Here is a 12,169-nt window from a genome sequence, read left to right on the forward strand (position 1 = left end):
GTGGCCATCACAACCATACTGTTGTACTAATAGTTTAGGGACAGTGAGCCCCTCTTACAGTTAGGGAATGGGGGGAACCCAGCCCAAACCTGAGTTCCCACATGCCAGCCAAGAGCCAATCTTTTAATTAGGAATTTCTTTTTTTTTTATGTTTATTTATTTTTGAGAGAGAGAGACAGAGGTGAGTGGGAGAGGGCAGAGAGAGAGAGGGAGACACAGAATCTGAAGCAGGCCCCAGGCTCTGAGCTGTCAGCACAGAGCCTGATGCAGGGCTCAAACCCACAGACCCTGAGATCGTAACCTGAGCTGAAGTCAGGCGCTTAACCGACTGAGCCACCCAGGTGACCCTAATTAGGAATTCCTAAGAGAGTGGTCTTAGGTTTGCTGTGGTAACTCTTTTGCACAGATAACCATGGATATTCTGGATGGTAGAATTTGGAGTAATGCTTTGGTTTTACCCTCCTGTGTAGTTGTTACATTAAGTTTTTAATGTGCATATATAATTTCCACAAAACCATAAAAACATTACACTGTTAAAAAAAATCTCTAGTTGCATCTTTCAGAGAAGGAACATAAATACTAAGTATGCATAAAATAGGGAAAAGTAGTCTCAATTCAAATGTTTCTAATTTATGTTTGGAAATGCAATTATAATTTGCCTGGAAACTCAATCATGCATCCTAATTTATTAGATGGGATTACAATTAATTTGGTTCCCAGGCAAGTTAAAGACCCTGACCATGAATAATATAAATTAGGAGAACATCAGAAACATGCATTAGGGAAGTCATTCCAATGAGTACGTGTCCCATTTGTCAAATTATGGTCATCTTAGGTTTACCTCAACTTCCTCTTGGGGAGAAAATGAAGAGATTTAAAAAAAAATTTTTTTTACTGTTTATTTATTTTTGAGAGAGAGAGAGGCAGACTGTAAGCAGAGGGAGGGGCATAGAGAGAGGGAGACATAGAATCTGAAGCAGGCTCCAGGCTCTGAGCCATCAGCACAGAGCCCAGGGCAGGCCTCAAACTCACTAACCGTGAGATCATGACCTGAGCCGAAGTCGGTCGCTTAACTGACTGAGCCACCCAGGCGCCCCAAGAGATATTTTTAAACTACTAATTTAAAAAAGTGTTAACCTGGAATTCTATACCTATACCTTTCATGTGAGGATGGAAACAAAGAAGCAACTAAAATTCTGCATTTTGAGAAATAAAAAAGTAGGGGTTTCCCCTGTTAAAAACCATTTTTTGTTGGTTTCTTTTCAGTCCTTATCAGCAATTCGCATCTGCTCTGTCTACAGAATATCACAGAAGAAAACACAAAAGACTTCAGACAATCAGCGCACAACTCCGAGCGAGCCCTTGACAGGGCACCCCAGTATCCAAGCGGGACACGCGCGTTCTCCTGCGTAGGAAAAGCCCCTGCTTCCACGGGCTCAGCTCAGTGCCGCCTAATGGAAATGCAGACTCTGGGTGCCCACAGCATGCACCTCCCGAATCAGAACTAGCACGTCTAAAAGATGCCCAGGTGATCTGTGTGCACAAGGGAGTGTGAAAGGCGCCATTCTGGACCATTCTAGAAGCTGCAGGAGGCATCTGCGGATGTGAGTGTCTCTCCACGTCCTTCCTGGTTTCTCATTCCAGAACCCTGGGCTTTTTACCCAGAGCACCTGCAACCTCACACCCCTGAGAAGACTCGTTTCCCCCAGCATACGAATGTATTCAAATCTTCCCAAAGGAAAGGTACACAAAAATCACATCCTTAAACTGAAGGTTCCTGGCCACAGCCCCTCCCCTCCCCTCCTCCCACACAGACACTCTTAACAAATGGACACAGACAGTTGTGTGGATTTGGTCGACATTTCCTCCTGTACTTTTTATTCTACGGCCCAGAGTTCTACAGATGGATGACCACTGCTCCACAGAAACCCTCTGACAGGGTTCTAGTCACCTCATGATGACAAAATCCCTTTTAAGTCTGTACCTATCGCAGAATTCACAAGTATTAACCGTGCCCACCCCTTCGGAGTAAAAATGGCTAATCTTTATTCAATGTTTCTCATGTTCAGACCCTGGTTAAATGTTTTACATGCATCTTTTATTTTTTACTCAAATTTGATGCTCTTGCAGTTTCCATGCTATATGCCCTTAATGCTTCCCACCTGCCTTGTCCCTCTTTCCAGGTGAGCTAGGTCTTTAAATCACTCAGAATAATTGCCAGTCTCCACTTCTTGTAAAATTTCAAAACTCATCAATTCTCCTCCAAGCGAACCACATATGATTCTGTATTCCCCAGCGTCATACAAAAATTCAGTGAAAACTGGGTGCCTGCGTGGCTTAGTTGGTTGAATGTCCATCCGACAGCTCCTGATTTCGGCTCTGGCCATGATCACGTGGTTTGTGAATTTGAACCCCGTGTTGGGCTCTGTGCTGACAGCACAGAACCTGCCTCACATTCCCTCTCTCCCTCTCTCTGCCCCTTACCCAGTTGCACTCTGTCTCAATATAAATAATCTTTAAAAAAATTCAATGAAAACTGAGCACCTGAGTGGCTCAGGGCTGTGTGCTGAGTGTGGAATCTGCTTAAGATTCTCTCTCCACCCCGCACCCCCGCTTCTGCTCCTCCTGCAACGTGCATGCATACTCTCTCTCAAATAAATAAATAAAAATAAAAATTCAATGAAAATTTTTTTCATTTCAATTTTTTTTAAATGGGGGTGAAACATCCTACATTCCATGGAGAATATGTCCCATCAAGCCAATAAACTACTGAAAAACCCTAAAAAGTCACTCAATATTATTGATTTTCTCATTTTGCAGGACTATAAAATGTGACATAATGAGGATAGCTTCTGTTATAAGAGGACCGGTAGGGACTCCTGGGTGGCTCAGTCAGGTGAACATCCAACTTCTGCTCAGGTCATGATCTCACGGTTCATGGGTTTGAGGCCCATGTCGGGCCCTGTGCTGACAGCTCAGAACCTGCTTGGGATCTTCTCTCTCCCTCTCTGTCTGCCCCTCCCCTCCTGGTTGCTCTCTCTCAAAAATAAATAACCATTAAAAATAAAAGAGGTCCGGGCACCTGGGTGGTTCAGTTGCTTGAGTGTCTGACTTTGGTTCAGGTCGTGATTTCACAGTTTGTGAGTTCCAGCCCTGTATCGGGCTCTGTGCTGACAGCTCAGAGCCTGGAGTCTGCTTTGGATTCTGTGCCTCCCTCTCTCTCTGCCGCTCCCCTGCTCATGCTATCTCTCAAAAATTAATAAATGTTAATAATTTTTTTGAAGAATTAAAAAAAAAGAGAGAGGACTGGTAGAGGCAGCCTCACAAGAACTGTAAAACGCCATAAGCATGCCTGGCCATGTTTCGGTCCCAGGACACCTGCGATTCCTAAGGTGAAAAGAAATTGGGACAGAGTCTGCACTTTCCCCACTGCCCAGAGATCACAGTCCAGAAATATAAGTATCACCTTGAAAGGTAAATGTTTATCATTTGTAAAAATAAGAGGTAAACGTTTATCATTCCTAAAAATAAAATTTTACTATTTATAAGGTAAGAAAAATTAGCACTTTGTGAACATGTGCTATTCACTGGTTACCCCAGGCTCCACTGCCTCTCTCACCTACCACTCCCGGCCACGCAGCAGATTTCACTAAGGACAGTGAAGCTTTCAGAAGGAAACTTCCACAAATCCCACACTGACACCCAGCAACGTAGCTGAGCTCTTATCGTATCCTGAGAACACACACACCTTGGCATACGATACCATGTTCTTGTCCACCATTCATCAGCATCCTTCAGTAGCGCTAACTCTTGCACAGATGTTCCAGAACAGGAGAAGGCACTGCTTCCATTCCCGAATGCATGCATTTACCCAGCACCCGAGATTTTAAGACGCACAGCTGGGTTTTGGAGCATTGGAAGGGTAACATGTTTGAGTGCAAGAGACCCTCTGTAGGAGCGTGATGAATCTTCACAGCTTTAGTTTCTGACATGTGTTTTCAGTAGTATTGGAACATTCCATGGCTCAGTGCACCCAAAGTAGTAAGGGGCCTTGTTCTTCCCCCTGTTCCTTGACGTACCCTTACTTCACTAGGATTTTGCATCATCAAAACTCCCTTCTGCTAAGCGTGTTCAAGCGACAGATGGTGGGGCCAACAACTTTCCATGAGAAACAGGCTCTACTTTATTTCCTGGTGGGGGAAGGACAACTTTATCCTCTACTCTGTTCGCTGGAATACAGCAGAGTCAGGAGCAGGTGCTGGGGGCAGAGCACAATGGACCAGAGAGGGACCACCACCTGGATTCCAGATCTTGTTCCTCTACCGACCAAACATGGAATCAATCTTGGGCAAACAAAACCATTTTCCTCCTTGTGCATCAGTTCTGTTGACCATCAAGTTCACCTGGTAAAATTCAGACACAACTTCCAAGAATGGTTATGAAAATCAAATATAATAAGCTTGGAAAACATTCTGAAAGGCAAAACACACAAAGAAATGAACCAACAATCCTATCTCTGGTTGAGGGAAAACCTCCTTCCTATTCCTATTTTCACACTGACGAGAACTGGATCTATCAGAATCCAGGTTGGTCCGAGAACAGCTTTACTACAAACCCTGGATCCCTCTCTCACTGGCATATCACTGATGCAGATTAGGCCTCAATTCTCTGTGACCCTAATGCACACTTCAAACTGCCAGTGTTGAGGTCTCAGTGAGTTCATACCAGGATGTGAAATCACAAACGTCAGATTTAAAGATGAGAAGCGTGTCCTCCAGCAAGGAGGTCAAACTACCATGTGTCACGCTTCACCAAAGCTCAGACAACATCAATTGTAATGGACATAATTATTTTGTGCCATTATGAAAGAAAAAGAATCCTTAATAATTTAGACTCCTACAATGTCTATGTATCTGTCTTGACCTTTCTATGTATCTGTCATGACCCAACATGCTCCAAAAAATGACACAGGGAAAATTATCCCATGTGATCCATAGAAGGAATCCTAAAAGATGCTTGCTCTAACACATTTAACCTCTTCATTTAAAGAGAAGCATTTTTAACTCTGACAGAAGCCCAAAAAGTAGCAAAAAGTAGAATTGTATAGAAAATCAAATGAGAAGTTCAAGAGATCAGGATGTGAAGAAGCCACAAACCAATTCTAGGTGTATTAACATGCCTTCAAAAGTCTCTTCCAGGTAGGAAAATTTATTTTAGGACTAAAACACAAAAAACAATCATGCTTTGTTTAGAAAAGGGTGCTGGTGACACAGATTAGGAAGTAACAACATTCTGAATAGTTGGGCAGGTTTTGTGATATAGTTAGGACCGCTGCTCTTTTTTCTTGAGGCAGGAGTTTGAAACCTTTTTCTGTCAAGGGCCACACAGGAAATAGCCCCGGCTTCATGGACCACTCAGCTCTCCTGCCGTAACACGGGAGCTGCCCCAGACAGTCTATACACAACCCGGTGTGGCCACGCTCCTATAATACTTTCCTTATAAAAACGGGAGGCAGCCCAGTTTTGCTCCGGGGACCATGGTTTGCAAACCTGTGCCTTAGAAGACAAATAAAGCTGAGATTGTCTTACAAATAAACACAGTGGGTCAAACATATCTAACAGTTTAGCTGTTCTACCTGTAGAAGAATCTAGAGTCCTTTTGGGTCTCAACGTTTAGGAAAGTTTAGATCATGAAAACAGGGAGCCTGTATGCACTCTTAGTAAGTCGCTGATAACCGAGAGGAAGGCAGCATTGTGTCAGGTGTGCCTCAGTGAGTGAGTGAGTAGTGAGGTCTGCCTCAGTGAGTGCGTAGCCTCCAAAATGCCACAACAGGGGTCAGTCCATCAAGATTCAGTCTACCTCAACATAACAGTCAGCCATACTGCAAAACAGAAAGGAAACATATACAGAGCTGTACAAGTGACCAACGGAACTGAAATCGAACAGCGAGGCTCAAGTTATTTGACTGTGGGATGAGGCGCGCCCACAGAGGGCTCACATTAATAGGTCCCTATCTTTCCCGCCTCTTGAGTTTCAATTAACCTCTCCTGCCAGACTAGGAATCACCATTTGTACAGGAGTCCCATTTTAACAAACTGCATTTGGTTCAGAAGGCCTCATGATTGCTTCAGAGGGAACGGTTATTACAGAAGCGTGCTGTCACATTAGGAGTTTCCAGGGACAGAGGTTTCAGATGACCTTCAGTTCTATCTTCCTTCTCGGATATCGGAAGTAACAGTGTCAACCCAGAGTCATGGATAGTAGGGGGTAATGTGTTTATGAAGCAAATAGCGTGCTACATCTTGTTCCCCAAGATCCTACAACAGCATATTTTAACTCCTGTGGATGTATGGTTTATGCAAAGCACAAAATACAAAATATAAGTAGGTGTGTGTGTTAGGGAACATACAAGACACTGCCTCAGCTCATGACCTTTGTTTTATTCCTGATGACTCTGCTCTGTTCTATGCTTCGAGGGGCCTGAACCATTTCAGTTTATTTGCTTCCTGGAGTAGATACACCTTAGAGTGAGCCCCACAGAGTCACAACCTCTCCTGATGTCTGCATGTGTGTGTGTGTGTGTGTGTGTGTGTGTGTGTGTGTGTGTGTGTGTGTGTGTTTGGGGGTGAAGGGCTGCTGACTCGCTTCTAACCAGTAGAATACAGAAAAGTGGAATGGATGTCACTCCTGAGAATATGCTGTGTTATATGAGACTTGGTTTCAGCAGACTGGAGATCAGGCTTCTCCTGCTGGAGAACAGCCATGCTGTGACCTGCCTGGGGCGGGGGGGCACACGTGAGGGACCTGTAGGCTACTTGCAAGTGCTAAGAGTGGACCCCGGCCAACAGCCATTGAGAAAACGGGACCTCAGTCCTCTAACCATAAGGAAATGGATTCTGCCAACAAGTGCAATGAGCCTGTTAGCAGAGTGTTAGCAGAAGCGGTCGAGCCCCCACACAAGAATGGAATGCGGCGAACACCGTGGTTACAGCCTTTGTGGGGCCCGGAGGCAAAGAATGCATTTGAGTCGTGTCCAAACTCCTGACCCACAGAAACTGTGAGATAATAAATGGGTGTTGTTTTAAGCCACTAAGCTTGGGGGTAATTTGTTAGGTACCAGTAGATAACTAATAAGAGATACATTAAATTGAATGCCAGGTCAGCATATGTTTTCCGGAGAAGTCTGGCCTGAATCCCTGAAGAAGCCAAAATGTTTTGGGAAAACGGATGGGTAATATGTCAGCTCCCTTGATGGAGGACAGAAACCATGATTTACGCTACTCTGGAGCATCCCCACCATCCAGAAAAGGGCTGGTGACAAAGACATATGAAGCTTCTTCTTCCATCCGATGTAACACTACATCATTAGCTTCGCTGTGAGTGTCCTTACAGAGCAACTGGCTAAAAAAACTTTGCGTATCTGCCAATTGTATGTATTATTCAGGCATTTTCATGTTTGCGATTACAAAATGCTTCCAAAGACTTCGTTGACAGCAATCCTCGGGTCTGAAGTGCTTCTGGCAACACAGACGTCAGTCCGTAAGAGTTTGCAAACCGCCAATATTCCAAGCAGTCACAAAATGCGGAGTACGACTTTTGGAGCAAAACCAAAGCGAGATTAGGAAGACCTCATATTGATCATGTTCGTAATTGAGAAACTTCCATTCCGCTTTTCCCAAACAATGCCGAACGCTCTCCTGGGAGAACCCAATTACACCACCACCCTTCATAGTTGTCCGAGGCATGCCCAGCCCCAGCTGCACCTGGACACAGGGAAAAGTGTCAGACTTGGTCTTTCTACCTAGAGTTGGGGAGCCATCCGACTTGATGAGCCCCAGCCTCCCAGTGCTTCCACACATGACTCTCATGGACTTGCTATGGGCCTTCTCTTATCTCCACGTTTACTGGGAAGGCCAAGGATATCAGGGGACTGTGGAGAAACTTTATCCCCCATAAAATTGATGGAGCTCTTATTAGCCCAACTCCACATTCATATTCTCAGAATAGAATCTGCACGCCATCCAAGGGGACACACAGGCAACGGGACCACACGAACACCTCACGCGGGGGAAGGCTGGAATGCTAGGTCTCTCTGGAGGAGCTCAGAAGAGCTCCCTATCAGCCTCCAGTTCCGTTCAGAGAAGCCCGGTAACATCATGTCACTCTGATGCCGTGGGGCGTGTCTTCTGGTTGGCTCCCCACAGCTCCCTACAGAGCTTCTTGGATTGCCACAGTAGACTCCCCAACCACTGCTCTGCACAGGCCTTGTGGACTTCCCCCATTCTCCTTTCTTCAAGAGGCCACCATGCACTCAGCCCGACTCCCCTTCCTCCTGGCTGTGTCTGAGCACATCCTAGGCTGGGTCAGACCCCTGGTTTGCTCTGAAGGAGACAGCCCAGTAGAGCAGCTGTCCCCTCTGGAGCATGACTGATGAGTTTAGGCAGGAAATTTCCAGGACAATAACACCCTTCATGACCTACCTGAGAGCACAGGGCAAGTAAGATACCTCCCATACAGTTAAAAGTAGCTAAGCCTTCCGCCCAGGATAGGGGGTGAACAATGATGTGGAAATGTTGAGCACCACACTACATATAAAATGGGTGTCTTCTCCCACCAGCAGGTAAACTTCAACATCATGCTGACAGTTACTTGCAGAATAGCCCATGAGGGCAGCCGTAGTTTATACCTTTAAGAAGGTTCTAGTCTCCTGGGGCGCCTGGGGGGCTCAGTCAGTTAAGCGTCTGACTTCAGCTCAGGTCATGATCTTACAGTTCATGGGTTAGAGCCCCACATTGGGCTCCGTGTTGACAATTCAAAGCCTGGAGCCTGCTTCAGATGTTGTGTCTCCCTCTCTCTCTGCCCCTCCCCTGCTTCCATTCTGTCTCTGTCTCTCTCAAAATAAACATTTGAAAAAAAATTCTTTTAAAAAGGTTCTAGTCTCGAAGCATATGTAGTAAAAGCTATTCTTGTGTGTCTGATTAACCAATAATGGAAGCAGGGGGTCGCTAGGTTTTAAGAAAGCTCAATAATGTTTTTCTTTTTTACGTGAACATACACACACACACACACACACACACACACATAGAAACACACACACACAGACACACGCACACGGAAACACACACAGAAACACACACACACATTGCCGAAGTAAACTGATCTCCCCAACCTGCAGAAGAAGGCGGGTGCCCTTCCATACCAGTGATCCCTGTGGAGATTTACACCGCGTGCTACGGTTCCCCTGATGGACACGGGCGCGGTCTTACCTCGCAGAGGCTGTGGCACTGCTCCTTCTGTAGGTCCCAGGTGTCCTTGCACGGCTCCAGACACTGGGAGAGAGCAACAAGAAGAGTCAATAAACAAATGGACAGGAACAAGGCCAAAGGAAGAAACCCCATGTGCCTCACTTTTCCGTGTCTGCTCATCTGCTTTGTTTAGCAAAGCCAGCTCCCCGGTGGATCGCATCAACGTTGTATGAGCAGGGCCATCCCTACAGAACAGGAACCAACACAACCGGAGAAAAGTTGCCCCGTCTGCAGGTGCCATGTAGGGAAGGTAGTGGTGCCCACCACCAGGCAGAACACTATTTAGATGACAAGTATTTGCATTCAGTAAGAAAGGTTCTCTAGGGGCTCCTGTCTGGCTTGGTCAGTGGGGCGCACAGCTCTTGATCTCGGGGCTGTGAGTCTGAGTCCCACGTTGGATGGAGACATCCCTTAAAAACGAAGTCTTTAAAAAAAGGACAGAAGAAATGTTTTCTACAGGTTGTTGTCACAGATGAATTTTGTTTTTTCATAAACTCTACCATGGACTTGTTTTCAACCGGCAACATGGGCCTGTTTTCTCTATTTCTTTAAAAAAAATTTTTTTTTAATGTTTATTTATTTTTGAGACAGAGAGAGACAGAGCATGAACAGGGGAGGGGCAGAGAGAGAGGGAGACACAGAATCCGAAATAGGCTCCAGGCTCCGAGCTGTCAGCACAGAGCCCGACGCGGGGCTCAAACTCACGGACTGGGAGATCATGACCTGAGCCGAAGTCGGACACTTAACCGACCGAGCCACCCAGGCGCCCCTTTTTTCTCTATTTCTATATATTCTTCCGCAGGTGACTGGGTGAAGTTTCAGTGTGTTAAATATATGTAATAGGTACTTGTTAACTAATGCCTTCAGCTCAATGGGTCCACCAGTATGAACACGTATCCAGTTTAATTACTCTGCCAAAATGCATTTCATACACTGTAACATAAAGACTTATGAAATAAATATAAAGAATATATAAATTCAACCTAAAAATATTAAAAAACTATTCAGAATACAGAATAAAGCCTGAATATATGTATAAAATCTGTTACCATATATATATTTAAACACATCAGAGGTGATGGCTAGGCTCCATTGTTCAATAACAGCCATCATAATAAATATTAATAATAATGTACAGCACGTATAATAGTATATATTATATATGAAATGTATACATATTTATATAAGTAACAATAAAGATTATGGGATAAAGTATATATACATGTATAATATAGTTTACTACTATATATAACACTAGTATAATATATAAGTTATAGTACTATATATATTACATGTATACTATATACCTTATATATACTATACCATGGGTCTATCTATCTATACTCACATACACACACACACACACACATTTATGAATACTGCAGCACTATATATACACTACATATACCACACAAAATACAGTACTATAAATAATATATAGTACTATATACACTCTATATAACATATAGTAATACATAAGAGATAACACCCAGTCCTCATGGTTGAAATTAAAATGTTACATTAATACAGTGGAGATTTGATTCTCAACTTTATGTTTTAAAGCAAGTTTTAATTAGTAAAAATTAACAGCCTAGGTGGCTTAGTTAGTCGAGTGTCTGACTCTTGATTTCGGCTCAGGTCACGATCTCAGGGGCTAGAGATTAAGCCCCGCAGTGGGCTCTGTGCTGGGCATTGCGCCTGCTTGGGATTCTCTGTCTCTCCCTGTCCCTCTGCCCTTCCACTGGCTCACACGTTCACACGTGTTCTCTAACTCTCAAAAAAATTAACAGTCATGTAGCTAAATGTCAGTCATCTAGGGGTGCCTGGTTGGCTCAGTCGGTTGAGCGTCCGACTTTGGCTCAGGTCATGATCTCACGGTCTGTGAGTTCGAGCCCCACGTCAGCCTCTGTGCTGACAGCTCAGAGCCTGGAACCTGCTTCCGATTCTGTCTCTCTCTCTCTCTCTGCTCCTCCCCCGCTCACATTCTCTCTCTCTCCTTCAAAAATAAACATTAAGGGGCGCCTGGGTGGCTCAGTTGGTTAAACGGCCGACTTCAACTCAGGTTTCGATCTTGTGGTCTGTGAGTTTGAGCCCCCACGTCGGCCTCTGTGCTGACAGCTCAGAGCCTGGAGCCTGCTTCCGATTCTGTCTCTCTCTCTCTCTCTCTGCTCCTCCCCCGCTCACACTGTCTCTCTCTCCTTCAAAAATAAACATTAAGGGGCGCCTGGGTGGCTCAGTTGGTTAAATGTCCAACTTCGACTCAGGTCTCGATCTCGCGGTCTGTGAGTTCGAGCCCCACGTTGGGCTCTGGGCTGATGGCTTGGAGCCTGGAGCCTGCTTCCGATTCTGTGTCTCCCTCTCTCTCTGCCCCTACCCCGTTCATGCTCTGTCTCTCTCTGTCTCAAAAATAAATAAACGTTAAAAAAAATAAATAAAATTATTAAAAATAAATAAATAAATAAGCATTAAAAAATTAAAAATAAAATAAAATAAAATAAATGTCAGTCATCTAAATACCCTGGCACCCATAAGGTCCTTATTATTTTATCTATGATCATTATTTCATTATTGACAAAGTTTTCAATTAAGGTCAAAATTCTCAGTTAAATTCCAGATATGCATACTCAAGAACTCAGGATACATACTGAAAGTGTTTTTTCACTGTCCTTGGTAGTCACCTCCCCCTCTGTTTTTAAAATAAAGATCTAGTTTGGCAGCACCTGGGTGGTTCAGTCCGATAAGTGTCCGCCTCTTGATTTAGGCACAGGTCATGATCTCAGGGTTCATGAGTTTGAGCCCCACATCGAGCTCGGTGCTGACCACACACAGCCTCCACAGATCCTCTGTCCCCGTCTCTCCCTGCC

The 12,169-nt window shown here is 44.6% G+C and overlaps 1 protein-coding gene across 1 annotated transcript in view; it reads right to left on the reverse strand.

The window, feature by feature from the left end:
* The window catches only part of ANOS1 (anosmin 1), a 182,256-nt gene that overhangs the window by 62,424 nt on the left and 107,663 nt on the right, over positions 1 to 12,169 (reverse strand). The window contains exon 3 of the mRNA XM_042926553.1: positions 9,267 to 9,329. Within this exon, the coding sequence (XP_042782487.1) occupies positions 9,267 to 9,329 (63 nt within the window). The remainder of the gene's footprint in view (positions 1 to 9,266; positions 9,330 to 12,169) is intronic.

The sequence above is a fragment of the Panthera leo genome, chromosome Y, assembly GCF_018350215.1.
Source record: "Panthera leo isolate Ple1 chromosome Y, P.leo_Ple1_pat1.1, whole genome shotgun sequence".
Classification (NCBI taxonomy): domain Eukaryota; kingdom Metazoa; phylum Chordata; class Mammalia; order Carnivora; family Felidae; genus Panthera; species Panthera leo.